This window comes from Carcharhinus amblyrhynchos, chromosome 14 (genome assembly GCF_965287045.1).
Source record: "Carcharhinus amblyrhynchos chromosome 14, sCarAmb.v2.hapA, whole genome shotgun sequence".
NCBI lineage: Eukaryota > Metazoa > Chordata > Chondrichthyes > Carcharhiniformes > Carcharhinidae > Carcharhinus > Carcharhinus amblyrhynchos.
Window position 1 is genome coordinate 71,990,663 of NC_137337.1, and position 14,162 is coordinate 72,004,824.

General features: G+C 45.3%; 1 protein-coding gene across 1 annotated transcript in view; it reads right to left on the minus strand.

The window, feature by feature from the left end:
• Positions 1 to 242: 242 nt before the first annotated feature.
• The window catches only part of dcaf5 (ddb1 and cul4 associated factor 5), an 86,684-nt gene continuing 72,764 nt past the window's right edge, over positions 243 to 14,162 (minus strand). Inside the window, exons 8-9 of the mRNA XM_080203081.1 lie at positions 8,471 to 8,598; positions 243 to 2,866 (exon numbers count right to left, since the gene is read on the minus strand). Coding sequence (XP_080059207.1) covers positions 995 to 2,866; positions 8,471 to 8,598 — 2,000 coding nt within the window. The 3' untranslated portion in view covers positions 243 to 994. The remainder of the gene's footprint in view (positions 2,867 to 8,470; positions 8,599 to 14,162) is intronic.

The following is a 14,162-nucleotide window of genomic DNA, read 5'->3' on the forward strand; positions in this document are numbered from 1 at the left end:
CACGGCCAATCCACCTAACCAGCACATCTTTGGACTGTGGCAGGAAACTGGAGCACCTGGAGGAAACCCACGCAGACACGGGGATAATGTGCAGACTTGGCACAGGCAGTGACCCAATCCGAGAATCGAGCTTGGGTCCCTGGCGCTGTGAGGCAGCAGTGCTAACCACTGTGCTGTACTTTGTCCTCTCTGGAGCCGCAGCAGAACGGTGTGGAGGCAGGAATGCAGCAGGACACAAGAAGGAATTGCGAACGACCGCGTTTATTTCTCTCGCCCGTGGAGGAAGGTGACAGCTGACCACGCACCTATCGTGCGGAAATATTGTGCTTCAAATAATTCTCATTAAGAAATTAAACGCAAAACACAAAACTTTATTCCTGACCGCTGCTCAAGTCGAACTCTTTCTTCTTTGTCAACAGATCAGTGTTCCACACACGTAACCAACATGTCAAACATTTTCCTTAAGGATCAAACTGTCTACCCCTCGCACGAAGAAAAGGCTACCGACAAAAGGTGGCAACTTAAAATAAAACCAAAGGAAAAACTCTCAAGAACTATAAAGTGTTAAGGTTTCAAAAAGTCTTTACCTGTTGAGTTATTATTCTATGGGCTTGAATACTTGGGACAGATATAAATCTGCCTACCTTTACCAAGCTGTTATTATGGGAAGCTTTATAATAATTTGTCCGATTTGAGGCGCTGAATGCACTGTGAACTCTCGCTTGGCATAATGAATACTTTAAACAGAAGAGGTACAAACCTTGGATATCTGAATCCAAAATTAGAATCACTCCAAATAATTTGTATTTTATATACCATTATCATACACATTCTACAAATTTCTGTATTAGCATTTCTTCAATAAATTGACTTATTTACATAATTGTTAACAAAAGCTCTCACTGTGTACAGGCCAGTGTCTTGTGGAGTCCCTAGTTAAATGCTTTCGTCAGTGTCATTCCGAGGCACTGGTACAGGACAAGTGCAAGTCGTATCACGTCTTCTGTTTCTTCTCGGCTGGGGAGTAGTCAGGTTCCAGCTCTTTCCGAAACCTCTTCAACACCCCAGAAGGCTGGCCCGTCTCGACTGGCGACAGGTTCCCTTGGCGACAATCAAAAAAATTCTGCAGCGCTATCATTTTCTTAGCACATTCGTAATGCTCGTTTAGCCCAGGTTGGGAGCACTCTTCCTTGTGGTGCAACGAGGCTACCTGTACGTAGCTGCCAGCTTCCGACTTGGAGGCTGCAGCTGAACCCCCAGGCTCTGGGCAAGTCTGTTTACTGTGGCCTGCGCACTGCCTCTCGAGAAGGCCGTTACTGCAGGAGGTCTCTGAACATTTGTCCTCCACCTCACAAGTCCTGGCTTTGGAGTTCTCAACGTGGTCAGAGTTACTTCTCGCCCCGGGTAAATGTGTCTCTGCACAAGGGAGCGCTGGAGATAATGTGGGTTTACTAAATTCCTGACCAGATTCTTCCCTGGTCATCTGCTGTACGGTTTGCGTACTTGCACATTCCGGCGCCTCCGCGTGGCCGCACAGCTCTTGTGCCGAGCTGCCAAATGCCTGACACTGGTTCGTTAGGTTACCGCCGTTCCCCACACAGACCGATTTGCCATTAACCTTTTTGGCCTCGTAGCAGTGCTCGGCACAGCTGCCGGGGGCATCCTCAGTAGCAGCGCGTCCCTGCTCTCCGGACGCTACTTCCTTCACAGTGCCGCAATCGTGAGCGAGCAAGGCTGACTGCTTGCCCCTTGCCTGTTTGTGCGCACCCTCGGCCGAGCTGCTGCCTTCGCCATTGTGCTCGTCGAAGCACCCGTCCTCTTGAAATCTATTGTGGGGAGGCACCGCACCTTTGCTCGCAGTGTCACTTTCTAGTGCTGAAGTGCGTAACAAGCTGCCCCTCTCACTCGTGCCCGGCGGGTCCACCAGTGGCAGAAACGCCACGGTGCCCCCTTTCGATTTCAGCTGCGACTTGAAGGTGTTTTGAATTTTGCTGTAAGCCTTATAAACCTTCCTGACCTCCGATTCACTGTCTGAGTAAGGAGATACTCTTCCCCTGCGATGATCAAACTCGGTGCTGCTCCTCTCTGGGGAAGAGGAAGCCGATGAGTTGTCGCCGTCGCGTGTTTGAGAGTAGTTACCGTTATCCTCAGCGCTACGCGGTTTTATTTTCTTGAGTTGTGAGGGGCCCCGTTTCTCCCGGCGGAGTTTCTGCTTGGCCCTTGCAGCATTTCTCTGCCGCGTGGATACGCGGCGCCTGCCGTTGCTGCTGGAACTACTGGAATCATTGGCCTCTGGGCTGGGAGATCGAGGCCTTTTCACTGGATCTGGGTCGGAGTCCGTGTTGACTTGCTGATAGTTGTTCTCTGAGGAATCAGAGTCGTTCGAAAGGGTCCGAAGTCGCTCGTCTTGGTAGCGCCTGAGAGCAGACAACCTCTGCTGCCGAGACTGCAGGTCTTCCCGGGTTGCGGAAGCGTTGGGTAGCTTCTGCCGGTCCACCGTGTAGGTCACCTCGTCTGAATCGTCACCTTGCTGGGGCGACAGAGGTAAGGAAGCAGAGGATTCGGTATCGCTGTACCCTGATCGCTCGCTGGCCCCTGCATGCAGCTGGAGAATTGTGTTCTCGTTCAGGTCACTGTCAGAATCAGAACTCCAGCCCTCAATCTCACGCCTTACTAGGGAGTCGAAGAAGGCCATCATTCTCGGATCTTCCTGAACCGACTGGTTAGCGTAATCGTGAGACAGGCCACTCCCGCTGTTCAAAACCAGGCTGATGTACTCTTCATGTGTGTAAAGATTGCGGGTGTCATCCTCCACTGCGCCTTCGAGGTCTCCAGCACAATTGGGTTGTAGGTACGGACTCCAAACCTGTATTTGGACAGCAAGAAAGACATTTAGTGCTTACACTCACAACCATTATGCTGAAAAGTTTCGTTTATAACTGGATTAATGCTTGATAACATAAATCAAACAAAAGCTGTGCGGGTTAGGTTGACTGGCCATGTTAAATGGACACTTAAGGCAGTCCATACATGTGGTTATCACTGCTGCCTCACTGCGCCAGGGACCCAAGTTCGAGTCCTAGCTTGGGTCACTGTCTGTGTGGAGTCTGCACATTCTCCCCATGTCTGCATGGGTTTCCTCTGGGTGCTCCAGTTTCCTTTCACAGTCCAAAGATGCGCGAGTTAAGTCGATTGGCCATGCTACACTGCCCCCAAAGGACTGGCTAGGGTAAATGCATGGGGTTGTGGGGATAGGACCTGGGGGGTATTATGGTTGGTGCAGGTGAGATGGGCTGAATTGCCTCCTTCTGCATTGAAGGGTTCTATGATGCAAAGGTCCATTGATCTTGGTTGGGATTTTCCAATCTTGGGGTGAACGTGGCAGGAAAATCCTGCTTAATGTCAGGGGGATTAGCAGGGTAAATACATGTGGTTAAGGGACTTGGGCCTGGGTGGTATTGGTGCAGGTGCGATGGGCTGAATGGCCTCCTTCTGCACTGTGGGGATTCTATGATTCTATCATGGATGTTAAAACTTATTGATCTCAAACAGAATGTGACTGAAGGGAGGAACATTTTAAGCTCAACTTTAAGAACTAGTTTTGTATTTATATTACAACAGGCTTGATCATATCAGAGAAGGGCAGCATGGCAGTTAGCATTGCTGCCTCACAGTGCCAGGGACCCAGGTTTGATTCCGGGCTTGGGTCACTGTCTGTGTGGAGTTTGCACATTCTCCCCATCTTTGCATGGGTTTCCTCCGGGTGCTCCAGTTTCCTCCTACAGTCCAAAGACGTGCTGGTTAGGTGGATTGGCCATGCTAAATTCTCTCTCAGTGTATCGGAACAGGCGCCAGAGTGTGGCGACTGGAGGATTTTCAGACTAACTTCGTTGCAGTGTTAATGTCAGCCTACTCGTGACAAATAAATAAATTTCACTTTTACGCTGTCAAAATTTTGCTGGAACACCAGCACAAAATTCGCTTTTCCATAGCATGCTTAACATAAAAAAAACCCCAAAGACTCTTCAAAAATCAAAATATTTTAGGGAGTATATGCTGAGCCTTTGAGGGAGAGGAGAGTATGGTTGGTTGAAGGCTTGATCCAAAACATGGGTTAAGCGAACTTTTGTCTTAAAAAGGTGGAGAGCGAAGTGCAGGAATCTCAATGAAGTTGAGCAGAGGCAGCTGTAGATTTCCACCAATTGTGAAGCAAATGGGTTCACAAACTCATTCCCTCCCTAACAGCATTGTGGGTTAATACACAGCACGTGGACTGCAGTGATTCAAGAGGGCAGCTAGGGATGGGCAATAAATGCTGGCCAGCCAGCAACGCCCATGTCCAATGAACGACTAACATAAACGAAGGTCCAGAGATCCAACGCTAAAGGAAATGACCAGACTGTGATGGAACAAAACAAGGTAGATTTAAAGATGAAAAATAGAAAGACTTGCATTCATCTTTCACAAGTTGGGACATTACCAAACATCTTACAACAACATACTTTCAAGGTGTAGTTACTGCTGCAATGTAGGAAACCCAGCAACCAATTTGTACACAGCAAGGTCCCACAAACAGCAATGTAATAAGGACCAGATAATTTGATGCGATGTTGACTGAGGATAAATATTAACCAAGAAATAAGTCCCATGCTCTTTGAAATAGTTTCTCAAGAATGTTTTTATGTTGATCTGAACAAGCAGGTCTTGGTTTAATATCAAATCCAGAAAAAGCCTCTACCTCTGAAAGTGCAGCACTTGGTTAAAGTCCAGCAGGTTTATTTGGTAGCATGACCTTTCAGAGCGCTGCTCCGTTGCAAACTCAGCTGAAGAACGAGCAGCTCTTCATAGGCTTGTGCTACCAGATAAAGCTGTTGGACTTTAACCTGGTGTTGTGAGACTTCTTACTCTGTCCATCCCAGTCCAACGCTGGCATCTCCGCATCAGTGCAGCACCTTCAGACTCTGAAGTAACCACTAAACCACAGCTGACACCAGTTAACAACAGCAACGGGCTGTTGCAGGAAAGAATTAGATAGCCATCTTCTAAACAGATGTCTGACTCACAAACATGAAAGGCGCACTGCTACTAAGATGTTGAAGAAAGCACAGGTTTCACCTGATCTTTTTAGCTTCTCAATGGTTCTTGTAGCTCAATTTCATTATACTGGATTTTATTAATGCTTTAACTTTTCTAGTCTCATATATGGTGCAATGTGTTTCTGGTTATGTAAAGATTACACCCTGCTGTATAACGCGTGCATGAACAAATGGAAAAAAGTAGACTACGTTTGGATTTGATTTATTACTGCTACACGTAATGGGATACAGAGAAAGATATTGTTTCTTGTGCGCTACTTCTTGCGGGCAGGACTTCCTCAGTTAATGGTAGGGCATTAGGAGAGTTATAGAACAAAAAGATCTAGGGGTACATGTTCATAGCTCCTTGAAAGTGGAGTCACAGGTGGACAGAGTGGTGAAGAAGGCATTCGGCATGCTTGGTTTCATCGGTCAGAACACTGAATACAGGAGTTAGGATGTCATGTTGAAGTTGTACATGACATTGGTAAGGCTGCACTTAGAATACTGTGTGCAATTCTGGTCACCTTATTATAGAAAGGATATTATTAAACTAGAAAAGATTTACTAGGATGCTACCCGGACTTGATGGTTGAAGTATAGAGAGAGGCTAAATAGATTGGGACTTTTTTCTCTGGAGCATAGGAGACTGAGGGGTGATCTTATAGAGATCTATAAAATAATGAGGGGCATAGATCAGCTAGATAGTGGACTGTGCTGAGTGAAAGGATCATGGTCACTAACAGCATACTGGGCAGCAACCTGAAAGGTGCGCTGTGTGTAGTCTGTGTGTCAAGAGAGTTTTGCTGTGGTGCCACTAAGACATACGGCACACTACTAATGGCCCCCTGCAGCATGCTGTGGCTGCTTACTTTGGTTTGAAATCCAAAGCCCCATCTCACCCAACCTTCTCTATTCAGGCCGGGTGAGACCGAGACAGTGAAACAGTTCAGGGGCTCCAGTGGAGATGAGCAAAAGAAGCAGAGGGAAGCGACGGATGGTGTGCCCCCTTCCTGTGGTACTCACTGCCATAGACCAGGTGAGTTTAAAGGCACCATCAAAAGGGAAAAAGCAAGTTTCAAAGGTCAATGAATAGGATATGAGGGCTCAGACTTTGACGGAGGACTGTGAGGGGTCAGGGTCTGCTTGTCATACCCCTGCGTGGTGACCCCCCAGCACCTGCCACTGGGCTAATACCAGTGGCACAAGGCCCTTAAGTGAGCGTTAAGGGCCTTTGATCGGCAGTGGGGCAGATGATCATCCTCAAGCCTTCCTGTCACAAACTGAATCAGGATGGAGACAGGAGGGCTGGAGAGTGCCCCCACCCCCACCAATCCCACCCAGATGCTCCCTGCGTGCATGTCAACACTTACCCCACGTCACCCATTTTAGAGCCAAAGTGCACTCAATGCTGAAAACCAGGCATTATGGATTTGTATGATTTGCCTTGTAAATCTTCAATCTCTGCACAGTTCCTGATCAGTTTTAAAAAGATTTTTTCTAAATAAAACACACAGGCTCGCAAATTCCTGTCTCAAACGGATGCTGTCGCCTACACCACTGCGGGGTGCACCCAAATAGAAACAGCCGTCTCCCAACACCATCTGGTCCTTTTCTCCAGTGTTGTGCAAGGTTTGAGAGCGAGAGGGAACTTGTTTCTGCCGGAATGTTGATGAGTTAAATCCCCGTGTCCGTTCCTAGGTATGGAAGTTAACGCACAGCCTCTTACTGCTGCTCGACGCTCTTCCAAGTTCAATTCTCCATCACGAGATGCATTCAGTCTTCAGAAGCAATGATATAAAATTCTTCTGAAAGCGCATCATACCAAAGGCACTGAATAGCAGCCAAGACTCTGAGAAGGCTCAGTGCCTCACTGAGAAGACTGTACCTGTTTGTTGAATCGATAGAATCCCTACAGTGCAGAAGGCCATTCAGCCCATTGAGTCTGCACTGACAACAATCCCATCCAGGCCCTACCCCCCTTGACTCCTCATATTTATCCTGCTAATCCTTCTAACCTACACGTTCTGGGACACTAAAAGGCAATTTGGCCTAGCCAATCCACTTAACCTGCACATCCCGGGACACAAACGGGGAATGTAACGTGGCCAATGCACCTAACCTGCACATCTTTGGATGGTGGGTGGAAACTGGAGCACCCGGAGGAATCCCACGCAGACACGGGGAGAATATGCAAACTCCTCACAGACAGTGACCCAAGCCAGGAATTGAACCCAGGTCGCTGGCGCTGTGAGGCAGCAGTGCTAACCACACCAATGGTGGTGCAAAATACAACTGTCAGGTTTGGTGCCTCAAACAGCAATTTTCAAAGCTGAAAAAAATTCTTTGAGAGCAGCTGATGGACAATGTAGCATTAGACACCGAAATCCAAAAGCTAGCGTTCCGCAACGCAGAGGGACAGAACTGGAGCTTCTGCACACAGGAGAACAAATGGGGAAGCCCAAAGAGGTTTATATTCAAATTATCATCGTTAGGAATGTGCCAAATGGACAGATTGCCCGCTCCTCAACATAAGAAGAGGAGAGTGAAAGATTAATGGGCATTACATTACCGTTTAAGGGCAAAATCTTTAAGAATAGGTTTCTCACACACACACACTCACTGACATACACACTCACACACACACACAGGGTAATATAGTCATAGAATCCCTACAGTGCAGAAGGACACCATTTGACCCACTGAGTCTGCACCGACGACAATCCAGGACCTATCCTCGTCACCACACATTCACCCCGCTAATCCCTCTAAGCTAGGCATCCCAGGACACTAACGGGCAATTTCGCATGGCCAACCTATCCTGCACATCTTTGGAATGTGGGAGGAAACCGGAGCACCTGGAGAAAACCCACACAGACACAGGGAGAATGTGCAAGCTCCACATAGACAGACAGTAACCCAAGCTGGGAACTGAACCGAGATCTCTGGAGCTGTGAGATAACAGTGCTAACCACTGTGCCACCATGCTATCAAAATAATTATGCTGTTAGACAGCAAGCTTTGAAGGTGCATGCAAAACTACACAAAGATTAAACAAATTGTTCTAGTCAAAGGAGGATTGTTATTGAAATAAGTGACCTATTACGATGTATGTACTGATAAATCTGGAACTCAGAACTGTCTTGCCGATCGAGCTCTGTAAAATGGAATACAAGAATACTTACCCAGACCTGGCCAAATGCTGGCGTTAACAAAGGTTACACTACCAACCATATTGAGGATTTCAGATTTGTTAGTGCTTACAAAAATGGTAGTCTTGTTACAGATTTCTTCAACAGTGTAAATTTAGTTGTCGGCTCAGTGTATATAGATGGCCAAGTAGCTGAAGTTTCACTGTGACCAATATCAGATTCTCACTGATAGACACGACATACCTTGATAATCTTTTCCACTCCCGATGAGCAGATCATGTATGAATGAGGGTTGAAGCGCACTTGATTTACGATGGAGCGATGACCCTTCAGCACCATGAATGCACCATTCACAATTCTGGCGGGGCCTCCTGCAAACAGAAGTGTGATTACACATCACCTTGACTTCAAAAGCACATAAAAATGTCCATTATTAGTAAATATACATTGGATCCCAGCACATTTTTGGCCACATTTTTAATTTTGCGATAAGTAAAGCAAGATAATTTGGTCTACCAATCACCCCGGTCACACATTTTACTGAAACGCACTGCTGCATTCAACAACCTAATGACCAAAGGAAATTGGGGTCCCCCCACAACTGTCTGAAGCTTCATGAATGGCAGAACCATCAGCAGCATAAACGCATGGGAGATCTGGGAGTACAGGTCCACAAATCCTTAGAAGTGGCAGCACAGGTGGAAAAAGGTGGTGAAGAAAGCATATGGCATGCTTGCCATCATCAACCAGGGCATCGAGCATAAAAGTTGGCAAACTATGTTACAATTGTATAATAAGTTGGTTACGCCACATTTGGAATACTGTGTCCAATTCTGGTCACCACACTACCAGAAGCATGTGGAGGCTTTGGAGTGAGTACAGAAAAGGTTTACCAGGATGTTGCCTGGTATTTTTGGAGGGTATTAGCTATGAGGCGAGATTGAATAAACTGGGATTGTTTTCCCTGGAAAGACAGAGGCTGAGGGGTGACCTGACAGAAGTTTAAAAAACAATGAGATGTATAGATCGGATGAACAGTTGGAAGCTTTTTCCCCAGGGTGGAAATGACAGTTACAAGGGAGCACAAGTTCAAGATAAGAGGGGAAAGGTTCAGTGGAGATGTGTGAGGGAAGTTTTTTTTAATGCAGAGGGTGGTGGGGGGCCTGGAATGCACTGCCAGGTGAGGTGGTTGAAGCAGCTAAACTAGCCACATTTAAGTCTCATCTTGATAGATGTATGACCAAATGGAGAATAGAAAATATAAGTGGTTGGTCTGGATAGGAAAACATGATCAGCGCAGGCTTGGAGGGGCAAAGGGCCTGTTCCTTTGTTCTTTTTGTTCTAAAAGCAAATTACTGCGGATGCTGGAATCTGAAACCGAAAGAGAAAACACTGGAAAATCTCAACAGTTCTGGCAGCATCTGTGAGGAGAGAAAAGCGCTGACGTTGAGTCCAGATGATCGTCTGTCAAGGCTACACAGCAGAGTGTAGGCTGGCTGTCCTGGCAGGAGGCCCAGCGTGCGGCAGAACTTGATGAGCCTCCCAGGGAAGTTGGCCACGGGACTCGGAAGTCCAAGGTGGGTCTGTGGGGGGAGCAGCAGCAGTCATGGCTGGGTTTGTAAAACTTGGAGGTGCACTCGTGCTCCTTCTGGCTCAAAAAGTCCAACTTCTTGTCCAACTCTGCTTTGCCAAGGCAGCGGGAAGTGTAGACAGAGCCAATGGATGGGAAGCTGGTTTGCATAATGGTCTGGGCTACATTCATGACCTTTTTCTCTTTTGGTTTCATAAAAAGGGTGTTGACAAAGGGTCATCTGGACTCAAAATGTCAGCTCTTTTCTCTCCTTACAGATGCTGCCAGACCTGCTGAGGTTTTTCAGCATTTTCTCTTTTGAATTCAGATTCCAGCTATGCAGTAATTTGTTTTTATCCTTAGATACTGTAATGGTGACTGACTAAACAGAATGCTGCATAACTCAGCAAGTATAGAGTCCAAATCCAACTCGATGATGACTGTATATTCAAAGAAAATCAACCACATGCATTTGCAGCTGAGACCAGCATTTCTCCTTCACTGAGCAACTTTCTTTGAATTTCCTCAAGTTTGTAAAATGGAATGGTTGCTATTCGACATTGCTGCCAACTCCAGTTGCATTTCTGGAATCATGGAAAATAGAGAAGGCCAAACAGGCTAATTTTTCACAGGTCGAATTGAGACCAACTACAAGCCTTCAAGTGGTTAGATGGCGAGGATTAATTGGACCAGGGTACACAGACATAATTCCATCCCTATCTCATAATTAGGCCTTTACTTTTACTTTCCAATTATGAATTCTTGTACTTACATTTACAACAGAAATGGTCACAATGTAAACATACCCTCCTGCCAGTGGTGATGTAGTGTCTCCCTTAGCAGGAAAGTATAATTGCGGCTTGAAAAGCTTACACAAACAGCTCCATTATACATGTGGACACTGACATTAGTATTGGGGAAGTTGGGTGAAAATCAAATTTTGATTTATTACATTGTATATCATGTTAGATTAATTAAAAGCCAACGGAGGGGCCATACGCAGTCACAAGACATGACTGTATGGAAGGATCTTGCTGCAGAACTTGTAGAATTGCTCTAACCATTTATTCTGGACCCTCCAGTTCAAAAATAAAAGGTTACTTGCTGGAAGGCTATCTCTTCAAACATTGAAATATTAAGGAAAGGGAATGAATCGGAGGGACAGCCAAGGAGGAGGAACAGAGAGAAAAAAGGAGCAAAAGAAATTCAATTTGGTAACAATTTACCACTTGACAAAAACGACCCCGTAGTTAAAATTGTCCCCCCTCTGTCACCACGTTAACAACTATCACAATGTCAAAAAGGTAGCTGCGTTCTTAATTACCAGACTTAAGCTTCCTACAGTGAATTTAATGGAAAGTGAATGGACAAATCGATTCAGTTCTTACAAGTAGCAGGGAGGCTGCCACATCTTTGCTGCGAAGCAGACAGCAGGATGGCATAAATCAACCAGCATGTCATGGGGATTCACACTCCATGGTGTATCTCTTAATCCCCTGGCTGATTTTCCCACATGAATAATGCTCTATGCAATCACATGTTATTTTTTTCCAGCATGATCTGGCCCAACCTACAGCTAGGTTAAAAGAGACTGCCCTAAAGCACATTATGGGGTGCTAGGCTTAAGCACAAGTATTTCATTATCAACTCTGCTTAGTAGCTGGTATTTGACATCATAGTGATAAATAATACATCTCAAAAACCTAATTCTCAAAACACCACCAGATAAATCAAACATGGCTGGTTTCTTCCACACGGACACTTCAAATGCCACGGCCTTTATCTCATCGAAACATGCCTGCAAAGCATCAGAGGTTTATCGCTCTGCACATCTGAAATAAAGATTATTAAAAAACCAAATGTTCACATTATAGAACTGTTTTAGGATAGCAAGAACCAAGTAGAACTTCATCAGTAATGTCACACTGCCATTGGCAGCAGTTATGATCACAGTTACAAACTAAATTGGACATACTTTCTTGGCTTGGCACAGTGGCAGAGTGGTTAGCACCACTGCCTTGCAGCACCAGGGGCCCAGGTTTGATTCCTGGCTTGGGTCACTGTCTATGCGGTGTCTGCACATTCTCCCCAACGTCTGTGCGGGTTTCCTCTGCGTGCTCCAGTTTCCTCCCACAGTCCGAAAGACGTGCTGGTTAGGTTCATTGACCATGCTAAATTCTCCCTCAGTGTACCTGTACAGGTGCTGGAGTGTGGCAACTAGGGGATTCTCACAGTAACTTCATTGCAGTGTTAATGTAAGCCTACTTGTGACACTAATAAATAAGCTTTAAGTATGTTCCCAGCTAGATAGTTTAAAGCTCAGATCTGGAGAACAATCTTACCATTTGAACTGTGGTCAATTCAAACTAATTAGTTCCAAAAATCTCAAGGAACTAAAATATTTTATAAATATATATATCATTTTGCTGCCTGGCTTCAGGTAGGAAATGAACTCATGAAACATATTTATTTAGACTTGTTGCATGCCATGATTGCAATAATTTAAGAATAGTCATCGAGAGCTATTTTCCATGAAATCCACTGTATTATCTTCTATGAGGAAAGGATGAGAAATACAAAAACCTAGCAATTATATAACAAAAGAGTAAAATAAACTGCAGTTATCACATACTTTTCATGATCCTTGGATACCCTAAAGTGTCTGCTGTAACGTAGGGGAATGCACCAACCACAATGTGTGCAACAGGGCCCAAACACATCACAAAGCTGGACTGTCTGACAAATATTAGATAGGGTTGAGGATTAACATCTCATCCAAGTGTAACACCCTTTTGGTACTGCATGGACTTGTGAGCCCGAGTTATCCACTAAAACTTCTGGAGTAAGATCCAAACTTACAATTTCCTTAATCAGAAACTACCAATGACTCGAGGCTACCATGTGGGCGATGACATCAGTGTTCGAGATAAAGAATGCAAGCAACTAAGGTAATTTAAAAATAAGCAATAGTGATCTCCAAACTAGCAACCGCATTCACATAGAGGCTGTGACCTTTGCAATTGTTCCATCAGCGTATCAAACAAGCAACACTTCCCATTTTGCTCTGTCCTGAGTACATATGAATTGTTGGTCAGGAATCAAAAGGTTACCCTTAAGCTGTTGAAATCTATTTGCTGTTTTAATTAATTTGTGAAGGCGTTATTTTTAATGCATCTTTTGAACCAGCTTACCTTTCAGAGAAATACAGGCATATAATCATAGAATCCTTACAGTGCAGAAGGCGGTCATTCAGCCCATCGAGTCTGCACCGACCACAATCCCACCCAAGTCCAATTCCCGTAACCCAACGTATTTACCCTGCAAATCCCTAGACAGCAGGGTCAATTTAGTATGACCAATCAATCTAACCTGCACACCTTTGGATTGTGGGAGGAAACTGGAGCATCCGGAGGAAACCCATGCAGAAACGAGGATAACGTGCAAACTCCACAGACAGTGACCCAAGGCTGGAATTGAATCTGGGTCCCTGGCGCTGTGAGGCAGCAGTGCTAACCATTGTGCCACCATGCTGCCGCAATCAGAGGCAACCCTGATTCTCCAATTCCCTTCTCACTCCATAGGTCAGTGCTTAATGAGAGTGGAGGTGGAATCTTATCATTCACATCAGCGGGATTTTCCCATCCTGCTGCAATGTACAGAGATTTAGCTGGCTGCCAAATTCTCCGACCTCGCAGCAGGAGTGTGATGTGAATGGCCAGTGAGATCGCGTCCTGGGCGCTTTTCACATGTAACAGCTTTCCATCAAAGCCATGCGGTCCAAAAAGGTTAGTGCAATGTATTCAAGAGGGTTAGTAACAGCTTTGAAACATTGGCTAGCATTACTGTACTGGCTTTGATAAATAACCAATTATCTTCTTTCCTTTTGAGTTTGGCGATGCCAGCACAGCAGCATTCATTGCCCATTCCTAGTCAGCTTGACATGACTGTGAAGCTTTCAGAAGTTATTAGGAGTCAACCACATATTGTGGAACTAGAGTCATGTGTAGGCTAAGCTTGGGTCAGGGTTCCCTGAAAGATGTCAAGGAACCAGTTGAGACTTTGCAATAATCTGACAACTTTCATGAACATTTCATAAAATTATTAAATTTATTTTCACAACTTGCCATGGTGAGATTTAAAACTCAAGACTAATTGGGTGCTAGCCAACTACTATGAGGCGACCATACAATATTCCTGTTTTAGTTTGAACCATACGGTTTCTCATTATTTACTGTCCATATATGGAGATCAGACGTTACAGGACGTCACCCGTACTGTTTCCAATATATATCAATAGTAGATTCACTGTTGCAACAAGCAAGCCTTGTATTCAAGGCCAGGTTTATATAAGGAGTTTCACATTCA